At 36.0% G+C, this 12,412-nt stretch overlaps 1 protein-coding gene across 1 annotated transcript in view; it reads left to right on the top strand.

Moving 5' to 3' along the window:
• The window catches only part of ufl1 (UFM1-specific ligase 1), a 116,577-nt gene that overhangs the window by 86,320 nt on the left and 17,845 nt on the right, over positions 1-12,412 (top strand). Inside the window, exons 13-15 of the mRNA XM_039747968.1 lie at positions 8,988-9,108; positions 10,065-10,231; positions 10,992-11,122. Of these exons, the coding sequence (XP_039603902.1) occupies positions 8,988-9,108; positions 10,065-10,231; positions 10,992-11,122 (419 nt within the window). The remainder of the gene's footprint in view (positions 1-8,987; positions 9,109-10,064; positions 10,232-10,991; positions 11,123-12,412) is intronic.

The following is a 12,412-nucleotide window of genomic DNA, read 5'->3' as shown; positions in this document are numbered from 1 at the left end:
TTATCGCAAGCGCTTGATTGCAGTTATTGCTGCTAAGGGTGGCCCAACCAGTTATTAGGTTCAGGGGGCAATTACTTTTTCACACAGGGCCATGTAGGTTTGGATTTTTTTCACCCTAAATAATAAAAACCATCATTTAAAACTGCATTTTGTGTTTACTTGTGTTATATTTGACTAATGGTTAAATGTGTTTGATGATCAGAAACATTTTGTGTGATAAACATGCAAAAGAATAAGAAATCAGGAAGGGGGCAAATAGTTTTTCACACCACTGTAGCTTTTCCGACGGTTGTGCTGCTTCCATGCATGTGTTTTCATATTAAAGCATTTAACCAATCACATTTCAGCCATCATTTGTTACCAGGCAGAGAGGCCTTCACAATCCGTTCTGCAGGCCCTCTAACACAAAATAAATGTCGATTTTAACCTGTTGCTTCAACCAATCAGATTTTGAGTTGGTGTAAGTAGGGCCCTCTAGCAGGTGTACGGCAACGTCACCGTATTCAGACCCATTGATTGGATAGAAGCCGATATGAGGAACTCTATGACGCCACTGAACGCACTGCAAACGCTCCGAGCGCAAGATCCTCGCGCGCACTACGGCCAACTCCATGGCAGGATTCTGGACAATATTATTTGCCAGACACAGACCAGATTTCAAGACCACGTAAACCTGATGTTTGTCACGCTCCTCAAGCCCCAGAAGTTTCGGGAATACAAGAAAAAGTTTCACACATGCAGCCTTCTCCAGTTTAACACAAGAGTCACGGAGCGGTTTTTAATCTGTTTCGGCTAAAAACAGAACTGACTAATGTATGCCATCGATGGTTTTGCAGGAAAATCTCCCACTGATCTCCTTGACTTCCTTCATCAGAAAAATCTGAATGAGAGCACGGGGCAGCTGTTCACATTGGTATATTTGGCGGTGACCATTCCCGTGTACATTGCTTCTGTCGAGCGGACATTTTCAGCCCTAAAACGAATTAAAACTTATGCCAGAAATACGACAGCGCAGGTTCGACTTTCAGCATTAGCTTAGATGGCGATAGAAAGGGACTTTTTGTTGGAACTGAAGCGCACGGATAATCCGTACGACAGAGTAATTGAACTGTTTTTGAGGAAAGAGAGGAGGGTGGATTTTGTTTTCAAATAATTTGAATTTATAGTGAGTAAAATGTTGCGATTTTCCTAAATAATATTGCAAGTTTATGAGTTATTATTGATGTTTTTTATGTGCGTTGTGGCTGTGGCTGCAGTAGAAAGGAACTTGTTTACCCCTGGTTTGTCTATTCAATAAAGGCATTTATTGTGGCTACAGGACTTGTATTATATAATACCAGAAATACGTGGACAAAATTGTTGGTACCCTTCAGTCAATGAAAGAAAAACACAAAATTGTCACAGAAATAACTTTAATCTGACAAAAGTATTAAAGCATTTAACCAATCACATTTCAGCCATCATTTGTTACACATTTTGTTGCACAACCTTTTGAGGCAATCACTGCAATCAAACGATTCATGTAACTGTCAATGAGACTTCTGCACTTCTCAGCAGGTATTTTGGCCCACTCCTCATGAGCAAACTGCTCCAGTTGTCTCAGGTTTGAAGGGTGCCTTTTCCAGACGGCATGTTTCAGCTCTTTCCAAAGATGCTCAATAGGATTGAGGTCAGGGCTCATAGAAGGCCACTTTAGAATAGTCCAATGTTTTCCTCTTAGCCATTCTTGGGTGTTTTTAGCTGTGTGTTTTGGGTCATTGTCCTGTTGCAAGACCCATGACCTGCGACAGACCAAGCTTTCTGACACTGGCCAGCACATTTCTCTCTAGAATCCCTTGATAGTCTTGAGATTTCATTGTACCCTGCACAGATTCAAGACACCCTGTGCCAGATGCAGCAAAGCAGCCCCAGAACATAACAGAGCCTCCTCCATGTTTCACAGAAGGGACAGTGTTCTTTTCTTGATATGCTTCATTTTTCCGTCTGTGAACATAGAGCTGATGTGCCTTGGCAAAAAGTTCAATTTTTGTCTCATCTGTCCATAGGACATTCTCCCAGAATCTTTGTGGCTTGTTCACATGTAGTTTGGCAAATTCCAGTCTGGCTTTTTATGATTTGTTTTCAACAATGGTGTCCTCCTTGGTTGTCTCCCATGAAGTCCACTTTGGCTCAAACAACGACGGATGGTGCGATCTGACACTGATGTTCCTTGAGCTTGAAGTTCACCTTGGATCTCTTTAGAAGTTTTTCTGGGCTCTTTTGTTACCATTCGTATTATCCGTCTCTTTGATTTGTCATCAATTTTCCTCCTGCAGCCACGTCCAGGAGGTTGGCTACAGTCCCATGGATCTTAAATTTCTGAATAATATGTGCAACTGTAGTCACAGGAACATCAAGCTGCTTCGAGATGGTCTTATAGCCTTTACCTTTGACATGCTTGTCTATAATTTTCTTTCTAATCTCCTGAGACAACTCTTTCCTTCGCTTCCTCTGGTCCATGTTGAGTGTGGTACACACCATGTCACCAAACAACACAGTGACTACCTGGAGCCCTATATATAGGTCCACTGACTGATTACAAGATTGTAGACACCTGTGATGCTAATTAGTGGACACACCTTGGATTAACATGTCCCTTTGGTCACATTATTTTCAGTCTTTTCTAGGGTACCATCATTTTTGTCCAGGCCTGTTTCATGAGTTTATTTTTTAAATAATTCTGTTGAAGCATGGTTGAAAATCAATGTCTGACTTTCATTGGTTAAATTTCATAGAATTTTTATTTATTATTACTTTTGTCAGATTAAAGTTATTTCTGTGACCATTTTGAGTTTTCTTTTCATTGACTGAAGGGTACCAACAATTTTGTCCACGTGTGTTATATTATATTATCTATACTAATAAAAGGCAAAGCCCTCACTCACTCACTCACTGACTCATCACTCATTCTCCAACTTCCGTGTAGGTAGAAGGCTGAAATTTGGCAGGCTCATTCCTTACAGCTTACTTACAAAAGTTGGGCAGGTTTCATTTCAAATTCTAGCCTAATGGTCATAACTGGAAGGTATTTTTCTCCATTAACTGTAATGGAGTTGAGCTGGAATGACTTGGGGGGGGGGTGGAGTTTCGTGTGACATCATCGCGCCTCCCACGTAATCACGTGAACTGATTGTCAACGCAGTGCGTAGAAAACCAGGAAGACCTCTAAAAGGCGCTTAAGAAAACATGCATTATATAATTGAGAAGGCAGCGAAAAACAATAAGAAGCGAGCGAGTGACATATACTACCATATTCATGAGTGTTGCTGCCTCGGAAAGAAAGAAAGGTGTAAACCTAAACTTTAAATTAAGTTCATAGACAGGCTACGCTGGCGTTTCACATGCCCACAGGTAATCACGGGATACAAGTTTAATGAGAGGACGCGGGATATAACGAGAGTTTTGATCACTTTGTAACTAAGTTAAAATTGTAGGTGAAGGGTGTGCTTATGCAAATTCCGAGACTGTGTTTGTGGGGATTGACAGTTAAAGGCGGGTGGGGAGTCACGTCATCATCTCCCTCCCATTCATCTAATTTCGGTCTGAGCTGAGCTCGCGGCTAATGCCGTCTTTGAAACAACCGTCAGACTGCCACCAAATACTCACAGAAAAATCCACAAGTTAATACACACGCTATCTCGAGTTTCTCCACACTGAATCCTCCAGGCACTACTTACAAAAGGTCACATTGACAATCGTGTTACGTTATTTTTAAAATCTTTCCTTTTCTTAGCACAAGCACAGCTGAGAAGCTTCGATGCATGTGCTCCATAACGCTGACTTTGTATATTCCAACGGTGACTTTATATATTCAAGTTTTGACTTTATATATTCTGACAGTGACTTTATATAATCAAGGTTTGACTTTATATATTTGGGAATGACTTTATATATAAAAGTTTTGACTTTATATAGTTAAATGTAGCCATTATTGCATAACTTTTTCTTTACCATAGAAATTTAAAGACTAAATTCAACTTCCATTCCTAACAAAGATATTTCTGGCGACTAAATAGAACCTACTTATATCCAAATTCAAGCTATTGAGCTGTAAGCCTGCCTGCCTGAATAAGTCACCCTCGCTCTTACGTTTTTACCGTTCATTTAATCATGGCTAGTGGCGGAATAATTATAAAATGGAAGGAGGATTACACTGAGTATGGCTTTACCAAAACAATTATTGATGGCGAATCGATTATTCATAAAGCTTCGATTGGTGATCTGTTTTTTCTGTGTTAACCTCATATTTTTTCATACTTCTTCTCAAACCAAGGGTGTGCGTGGGTAAAATGAATCGGGAAGCGCTGATCAATGTAATCGGTGTACCAGGAAATCATGCATTGACAGAAGTTCCCCTTTGCTTGTATTGCAAAGTGTAATTAAATGCGTGATTTTTTTTAACGCGTTATGGAGCACATGCATCAAAGCTTCTCAGCTGTGCTTGTGCTAAGAAAAGGAAACATTTTAAAAATAACGTAACACGATTGTCAATGTAACCTTTTGTAAGTAGTGCCTGGAGGATTCAGTGTGGAGAAACTGTAGAGACAGCGTGTGTATTAACTTGTGGATTTTTCTGTGAGTATTTGGTGGCAGCATCACAAAGTTGCTTCCGTAACACTGCGTTTGCGTTAGCTGTGGAGCTCAGCTCAGAGCGAAATGAGGTGAATGGGAGGGGAGATGATGACGTGACTCCCCCACCCACCTTAACTGTCAATCCCCCACAAACACAGTCTCTCGGAATTTGCATAAGCACAGCCCTTCACATGCAATTTTAACTTAGTTACAAAGTGATCAAAACTCTCGTTTATATCCTGCGTCCTCTCATTAAACTTGTATCCCGCAGTACCCGTGGGCATGACAAATGCCTGCGGCAGCCTGTCTATGAACTTAATTTAAACTTTAGGTTTAAACCGTGCTTTGAGCGAGTGACATATACAACCATATTCATGAGTGCTGCTACTTCGGAAACAAAGCAAATATATATGTGACAGCAACACTCATCACTCACAACAGTGAGAAAACAAGTACATTGATAATCATGTTACGTTATTTTTAAAATGTTTTCTTTTTCATTACTTCTTTAACACACTACTTCTCTGCTGCGAAGCGCGGGTATTTTGCTAGTATTATATATTTGAAAGACACTTCGTCAAAAGTTATGCAGTGTTTCTGTTACAATTAATTTAAATCCAAATAACGCCAGTCCAGTAAATATGCTAATTCTGGATTTTTAAACAGGCTAAGCAATAACAGAGTCTGATTACTTGTATGAGATGCTTTGAAAACCCCACAACAAAGACTATTTTACAAGAGTTCCTGAAAATTGGGCCCAACGTACAAAAGGCACCGATAAGGCAGGAGGAATTTGTGACATTTGAAATTTCAATCATCCGTTAAATATTACTTTGTAGTATTTTTTTTTATTTTTTTTTTTTTTTATACCAGCTAATTATGCAAATGTTTATTTTACAGTAGCAAGTGTTAGGAGCATAACAGAGGGATTCTCTGAAAAAACAGATTATAAAAACATGTTCTTACAAAAAATATTGTGAATTATTTTGGAATTCACAAATTCTGCTGTACAGATATACTTTTTAAATGTTTAATTTTTGTATTTATTTTAAGCAGTATTTTTCCTGAAAGGTTCAACACTGCCCAAGTGGAGATTTAACCCCAGGACCCTCAAAGTAACATTATTTATCAAAATCTGCTTTAATGAGGACACTTGAAAGTTTCTTTTATTTTTGTATTTACTCCTCATTCATTTTAGAGAGCGATATGAGAGCTAGATGTATCATTCACAGCTTAATAGCATTTTAGCCAAGATTTTGCATTGCAGTTCAATAAATACAGGTTTAACTCGCAGTCAGTTGTTGTACTGTTTTTGTGTGTTATGTACACAAATAGGTACATTTAAAACATCTTAATCTCAGAACAGCAGCACTAGCAATAGGGTGGAAGGAGTGAAGAAGGCAAAGTGTTCTGCACAGGATAAAGAGAGAGAATCAGTGCTTAAAGGGTTCTTCAATTTCATATATTAATGCTAACACTCTTCAGTTTCCGGCCCCCACTCTGAGTTCATATGCTAAAATAAACATGCTGTTATCTCCAAGGAAGAATGTTAGATTTAAATGTATTGTAAAATTTATAACTCTGATGTTAACAACAGAGTACCTTCTGTGTGGTTTCAGTTCAACCACTAGACAGAATATTTGGAGAAGGCTGTAAAGTGGAAGGAGGAAAGTTCGGTAAAGATCAAGTAAGATGTGTTTAGTAATAAAGCTCAAGTCAGGTGGTCAGGGAGGGAGGGAGAAATGCAGAAGTGGTTTCCTTGTATCTCACGTAAGGCATTACGGACTCTTTTACATAGGGACTGTGCCAGTTTAATTACTGCACCGCGCAGTGCATCCTACATGACCAAAAGGGAGAGAGGTAGACGACAAATCACAAGATTTGCTTTTTTATGTGTTCTCTTCTGTACAATCCTTACTACTTTTTGAACATCACTCCTTCATAAAAAGTTCTTCCCTGCATTGTTTACATTTCACAGTCTTGTGTCTTTCTTTCTCTACCAACATAGATGCCACTACAATACATTTAAGTTCAACATGATTCAGTTTTTCAACTTTGTCTGGCTAAAAAAAAAAGCCAAAAAAAAATAAAAAATAGAAACTTGAACTAACTGACAAAAACACGTAAAGTGACATTTGAGTGAACAACATAAACATAATAATGAAAGTAGTAATAATAAATTATAAAAACTCTCAATTTGCATTATTCTGTTTATCCATTTCAATACAGTTTCCTCTAAAAGTGTGTTTTGCAGTGACCATTAACAAAATCCGAGACCATTCACTAGGAAGCTCAAAAATATATGAAAAACAGCACTATAACTGAGGCCTGTTGTCTTTGGAAATTTCCTGGACAAAGCCAGGTAACAGCTCGTAGGGTACACAGTACGAATGAGTGCCAGCAACCGTTGTAATGAAAATATAATTGGACTAGGCACATCTCTTAGGCAGAAACGCACACCAAACAGCCTTGTTTGTGAAAGAAAAGATTCAAAGAGTAAAAGTAAAACAATAACTACTGCAAACAGAAATGTTTGAGTTTTGTAGTATATATATATAAAAAAAATACTTTTTAAATTCGTATAATTCATCTTTAAAATTGGTTGCCACTGGTTTTACTTTAACAGTAAACAAATTAAAATACAATTTTGTGAGAAAGTATTTTTGAAATGTCATTTAACAATGTTTCAGTTGATTGTGCCTATAAAGTGATACAGATAAAGGTGATTTCTGGGTTAATTTACTTATTTGCTGCTGAAATCTGTTTTATAATTTTTATTTATAACATAATTTATTTATATTGCATTATTATTGGATAAAATACAAATCAAGTCAGTATTCTGTAATTTACTGATGCATTATTGTTAAATATTTGTGCTTAGTAAATTGTTTCTCTTTTTTAAAACCAGTTGTTTATTTATAAATGTTGTTTATTATTATGAAAATAGTTTATATGAAGTGTTTCCACAAATTCAGTTTTCTTAAAGGTATTTTATTTTTGTATATGCAATGGGTGATCAGGTGGTTTTGAGTCTAAATCTGAAAGGGATATTTTGTGGTGCTGATTCTGTAAGTGACCAAAAATTCACCTGTTTACTTTAAGTATGTGAATTGCAGGTTTCTGACATTTGTGTATAACAGAATATCATCCTTGTTGAACAGCACAGTCAGCATGGATGTTGAAAATCACAAAATCAAGTACGTCACAATCACTGAATTTCTTACAGTATAGTCGAGATGGGCTCCATAATTACATAATGGGTTTCTTGAAGATGACCTAAAGTCTAGTCAGGCCTTAAAAACAACCGTAGATGAAAATGTTCCCACTGTGGAGCAATCATAGATAATCAAAGAGTGATACTGAGTAAAATAGCAGACAGTACAGGGATTAAATCTGGATCAGTCAAATTCATTCTTAATGAACAATTAAACATGTGCAGTTTTTTAGAATATTGATTCCTCAACTAAAGCATCATTGTATCCAGTGTCCCAGGAATAATCCCAAGCTAATAAATTCAGACCTGAATAAATTTAAGAAGCATTTTATTACTGGCAGGCATACTTGAAGATCTTACTTCTACAAACCAGAATCCAAACAACAATCAGAGAAATGGAAGCATGGTGATTGACCCCCCAACACCAGAAATTCAGGGATCCAAGATTGTGTTGGCAATATAATGTGCAAAAGTGTTTTTTATGATGTTGAGGGCATAGTCTATGTCATTACATGCCCTGAAAGGCACATGTGACTTATCAGCATTTACTTTGGCATTTTATCAGTGTGTCAGGGGAAAAACAATGGGTACCGTTATTGGCCACCCATCTTCTGCTTCATGACAGTACATCTTCTCTGACTTTATGTCTTGCAAGGACTCCTTTATAAAACTATTGATTTGAAGAGATGGGAAAGGAATATGATTTACCAGACGTGGCCCTGTGTGACTACCAGCTTTTTCCCCATTCTACCTTTGTGGGATGCACTATACCAATGATGATGTCTGCTATAGAAGAGTTGCACAAGCAAAACCAAAACATTTTGAGTGGCATAGGACAGCTTTGTTTATTATTGCTCACAAGAGTTACATTGAAAAATCTGTTTCTTAATGGTTAAGAATGAAAACATTTTGATCATTCCTGTATGATGTGTGTGTGTAAATAAAATTAAAATATTTTGTTTTCATGCATTTTATTATTATACATTAATATGAATTATTAATGTTAAGACTACGCAATCACCATTTATGCTTGCTTCCAAATTTCTTCTTTAGTTTGGTTTTATCTATTCTGTTTATTATAGTATATAGTATTTAACTGTTTTTTAATGCATTCTGTACTTTTAGCTTTTTGTTAATGCTACAAAATGTTTACTTTAAAAAGGTCACAGTAAACAGCAAGAAACACACTTCATGTCTCAAGAAGAAATTGAAGATGTCTTACAGAAGGAATTTCAGGACTGTCCAGAAGAAATAATCTCAGATCTTGCAGAAGAGCTGATAAGGTATACTTTAAGTACTAAATATTTTCTTTGCGACAGCCATTGTGGCATAGTAGTTAAGGGTTATCCCTGAGGGGGTGTGTTCAAATCCTTCTTTTGACAGTATGTGGCCATGAGCAAGTCACTTCACCTGTCTGTTCTTATTTGGAAAAGATAAAATAATTAACATTTAATCCCCCCTTTAGTACAACTGGAATTGAGAGTCAGCCTTAGGTTTAAACGGTAAATGTTTGTTTGGAGTACATCATGGAAAATGTCTTGAAAATGTTAATAAGTACAAATGTGCTTACATTAAAGGGAAGGGGTTTTTTTTTTTTTTGGGGGAGACGTGTGCTTATTATAGTAATTTACAAGGCCTTTGTTGATATCCTAAACTGTTTTTAGAAAAACCCAACCCCCCATTCACAGAAATTCATTTCCAATCAAAACTCATTTTACATGCCAATCTTGCTTCTTTTTGTAGCTTTAGTGTTTTTTTATATTGAGCATTGGCATGGTCCTCCAAAAACTGTGGTCATTCCCCATTTGAAATATTGGAAGTAACCATATAACAATGTTCAGCTTCCTTTGTGAATGTATTATCTTCAAGCGATGATAGTGTAAGATGCTGATATGTCCATTGTTTATGAAAAAGGGCAAATAATGAAGATTTAGTACTTTTGGACATAAGCTGAACTTTTACTTTCTTAAAACACTTAACACTTCAAACATTAGAAATATGATATCAAGACTAAATACACAGTTGAAAGGATGCCATACTGAAAGGGCTGGTAGTTCATTTAAGGCCAAAATTAATATTGTAGAGAAAACGTAAATATTTTTGAAAAACCAAAACGAAAGATACAAAAATACTTATGGCATCTACAGGGGCACTGGTAAGTTTTATAATGAGTTAATATGTAAAACATGTTGAACCTTCTGTATAATTTAGTGTTTCAAAAGTAATTTCTATGTTTCAGACCCTTAAACAGAAAGTATCAGGAAGTCCTACAGTCTGTATTTGCATCTTCAGCCAGTTCTTCCTCTGGATCAAGTAGGAAACAAACAGTTAAGGATCTTCAGGAGGAAATTAATATTCTGTACAATAACATCAGGCTGTTTGAAAGGGGAAAAAAGCTGTTTCCAGGTTAGTATTAAACTAATGTTTTTTTTTAAGTGTATATTTTTTGATGCAAGTTCATCTATTTTAAAATAGTTTCTGAGATTTTGTTTAACAACATAAAGTACCAAAATAAAAACATTGATGTAGAAGTTTTTGTGTCTGTTTTCTGTAAATGGTGCTTAAAAATAAGAATACTTTCTTCAGGGGGAATATGGTATGGTCCCCCAATCCATTTTTTCAAAATCTGTTGACAAAGCGAATTTTTTACATTTATTTATTTTGAATAATGAAGCATGAAAATGAGGATAAAATAAAGAAGAAATGTCTTAGGGATATAATGTTTAAATACCCTGCAGAATTGAAAAGTGATGTCCTTGAACAAAACCAGCTGGATGAGAGTCTGGGATAATTCAGCTATTATCCAGCTAAATTAGCCTGGTTGACTGAGTGGTTTAAGCTAATTATTTAATTTTAGTTTTGCTAAACATATCTTTCATTACTGTGTGTCTTTTAACAGCAGCCTGCATTGATATCTTTCATGGAGAAAATTAATAGGTTTTAATGCTGATGGATGTATCTGAGTTTTCACCTGTTTTTTGACATAGGGATTAAATAATAATAAAATTATACTACATTTTTTTTTTTGTTTTATTAAAACTTGTTTTCTTATTTACTGTGGCAAGCTCTGGCATTTTTTCAAGCTGAATTAGACCTGCTTTATGAAATTTGAAAATGGTATCTAAAGATTTTGTCACTCATTGTGTTTTAATGTGCACTTTTTTAGAGGACTCTCAGATCAGTATTGCGAAATATGTCCTGAAGACAGTTTGCACAGATGCTGCCAATCTTCTCTTTAATGTCCTGGCAACAGATCTGATGATGGCTGTTGAAAGTGCTAGTTGTCTAACTCCTGAGGTAAGTGACACAGGCTGAATGAATAGATTCCTTCAATTTTAAAATTCCCTTTATTTAAAAAAAAAAAATGAAATGTGTTTTTATAAAGTAGTATGCAAGTGCCACCTAATACTGAAATCACATAGCAGTTTTATCAAGCTGCATCTCAACACTGGAACACAAATAGGCTACAGAGCTTACTTCGAATCAGGAAGAGTTCATATTCCGGTGATTTACATTAGCAGACCAGTGGTTTATAGTCAAGTGCTTTGAACATTGGGCCACACAAACGTCTGTAAAGTTTAGGTTTAAGTAAATTTAATATATGGGTTGTATCTGTTTTCAAATTACATTTAACCTGGTGTTAAAATATCTCTGCAGTGTACCCTTGCAGTTTATCTGTGCAGCATGACTTACGTCGACTACTAACCCGTTGTTAGAATAGAAACAGGCCCAACAAGAAAAAGCGAAAAGAAAGTTACTGCATTGTCCTAAAAATCTTATGCTTTAGCATGATGCCAAAGATGTGACAATCTAATGAAGGAGATGGTAATGCAGCTTCACACATTCTGCTACTGCCTGTCAACTCGCATTTTAATTCTGCACAGGTGTCGGGGCTGGACACTTTTTCATGGCTTACCTGACTGCTGCCATCACCCTTCAAGATTCTTCAATGTTGTATGTGGATAGAAAATTTTTGACTCGGAATATGGTCTTTTACTTGGTCATGTGCCAAAAATATATTTATTCAGTTTTGTGATTACGAAATCCAGCTATATCATGCATTCTGTACATTTCTCTAAATACCTTTTGCACTTTCAAACTTTGTTGAAGTTAAAAGCCACCTGCCATTTTAGTTAAACATGTCAGTTAAAAACTTAAAAGGCATTTAACAGGCATTGTGCATGTGACTGACAAATTTATAACCTTACAAAAATGTCTAAATTTTACATGAGCAAGGATTGTATATGTCAGTTTTAATATATACACAATATTAAAATAGGGAAAATGAACCCCAATATCGTGCACTGACATGTTCCTTTGAAATGTGCATGTGTTGTTTTGCTTGAAGTTTAAGGTGTAGCAACTTTGGTAATGTGAAATTTGAAACTTTAAAATGAAAATATTTCTCACACTTTTTGAATGTATTATATAAATAAGAACCCAGAGATTTATGTAATTTTTATGGTTCAAAATTAACTGTTATTTTCTTATTGTTATTTAATAGGGCTAAAATAATAATCTTGCATGAAAGTACCAATCTTAACTAAGTACTATCTGAGGTGATTGCCTCATTCCTTGGTAGACTAA

Source organism: Polypterus senegalus, chromosome 3, assembly GCF_016835505.1.
Source record: "Polypterus senegalus isolate Bchr_013 chromosome 3, ASM1683550v1, whole genome shotgun sequence".
NCBI lineage: Eukaryota > Metazoa > Chordata > Cladistia > Polypteriformes > Polypteridae > Polypterus > Polypterus senegalus.
This window is presented reverse-complemented; position numbering and strand designations above follow the sequence as displayed.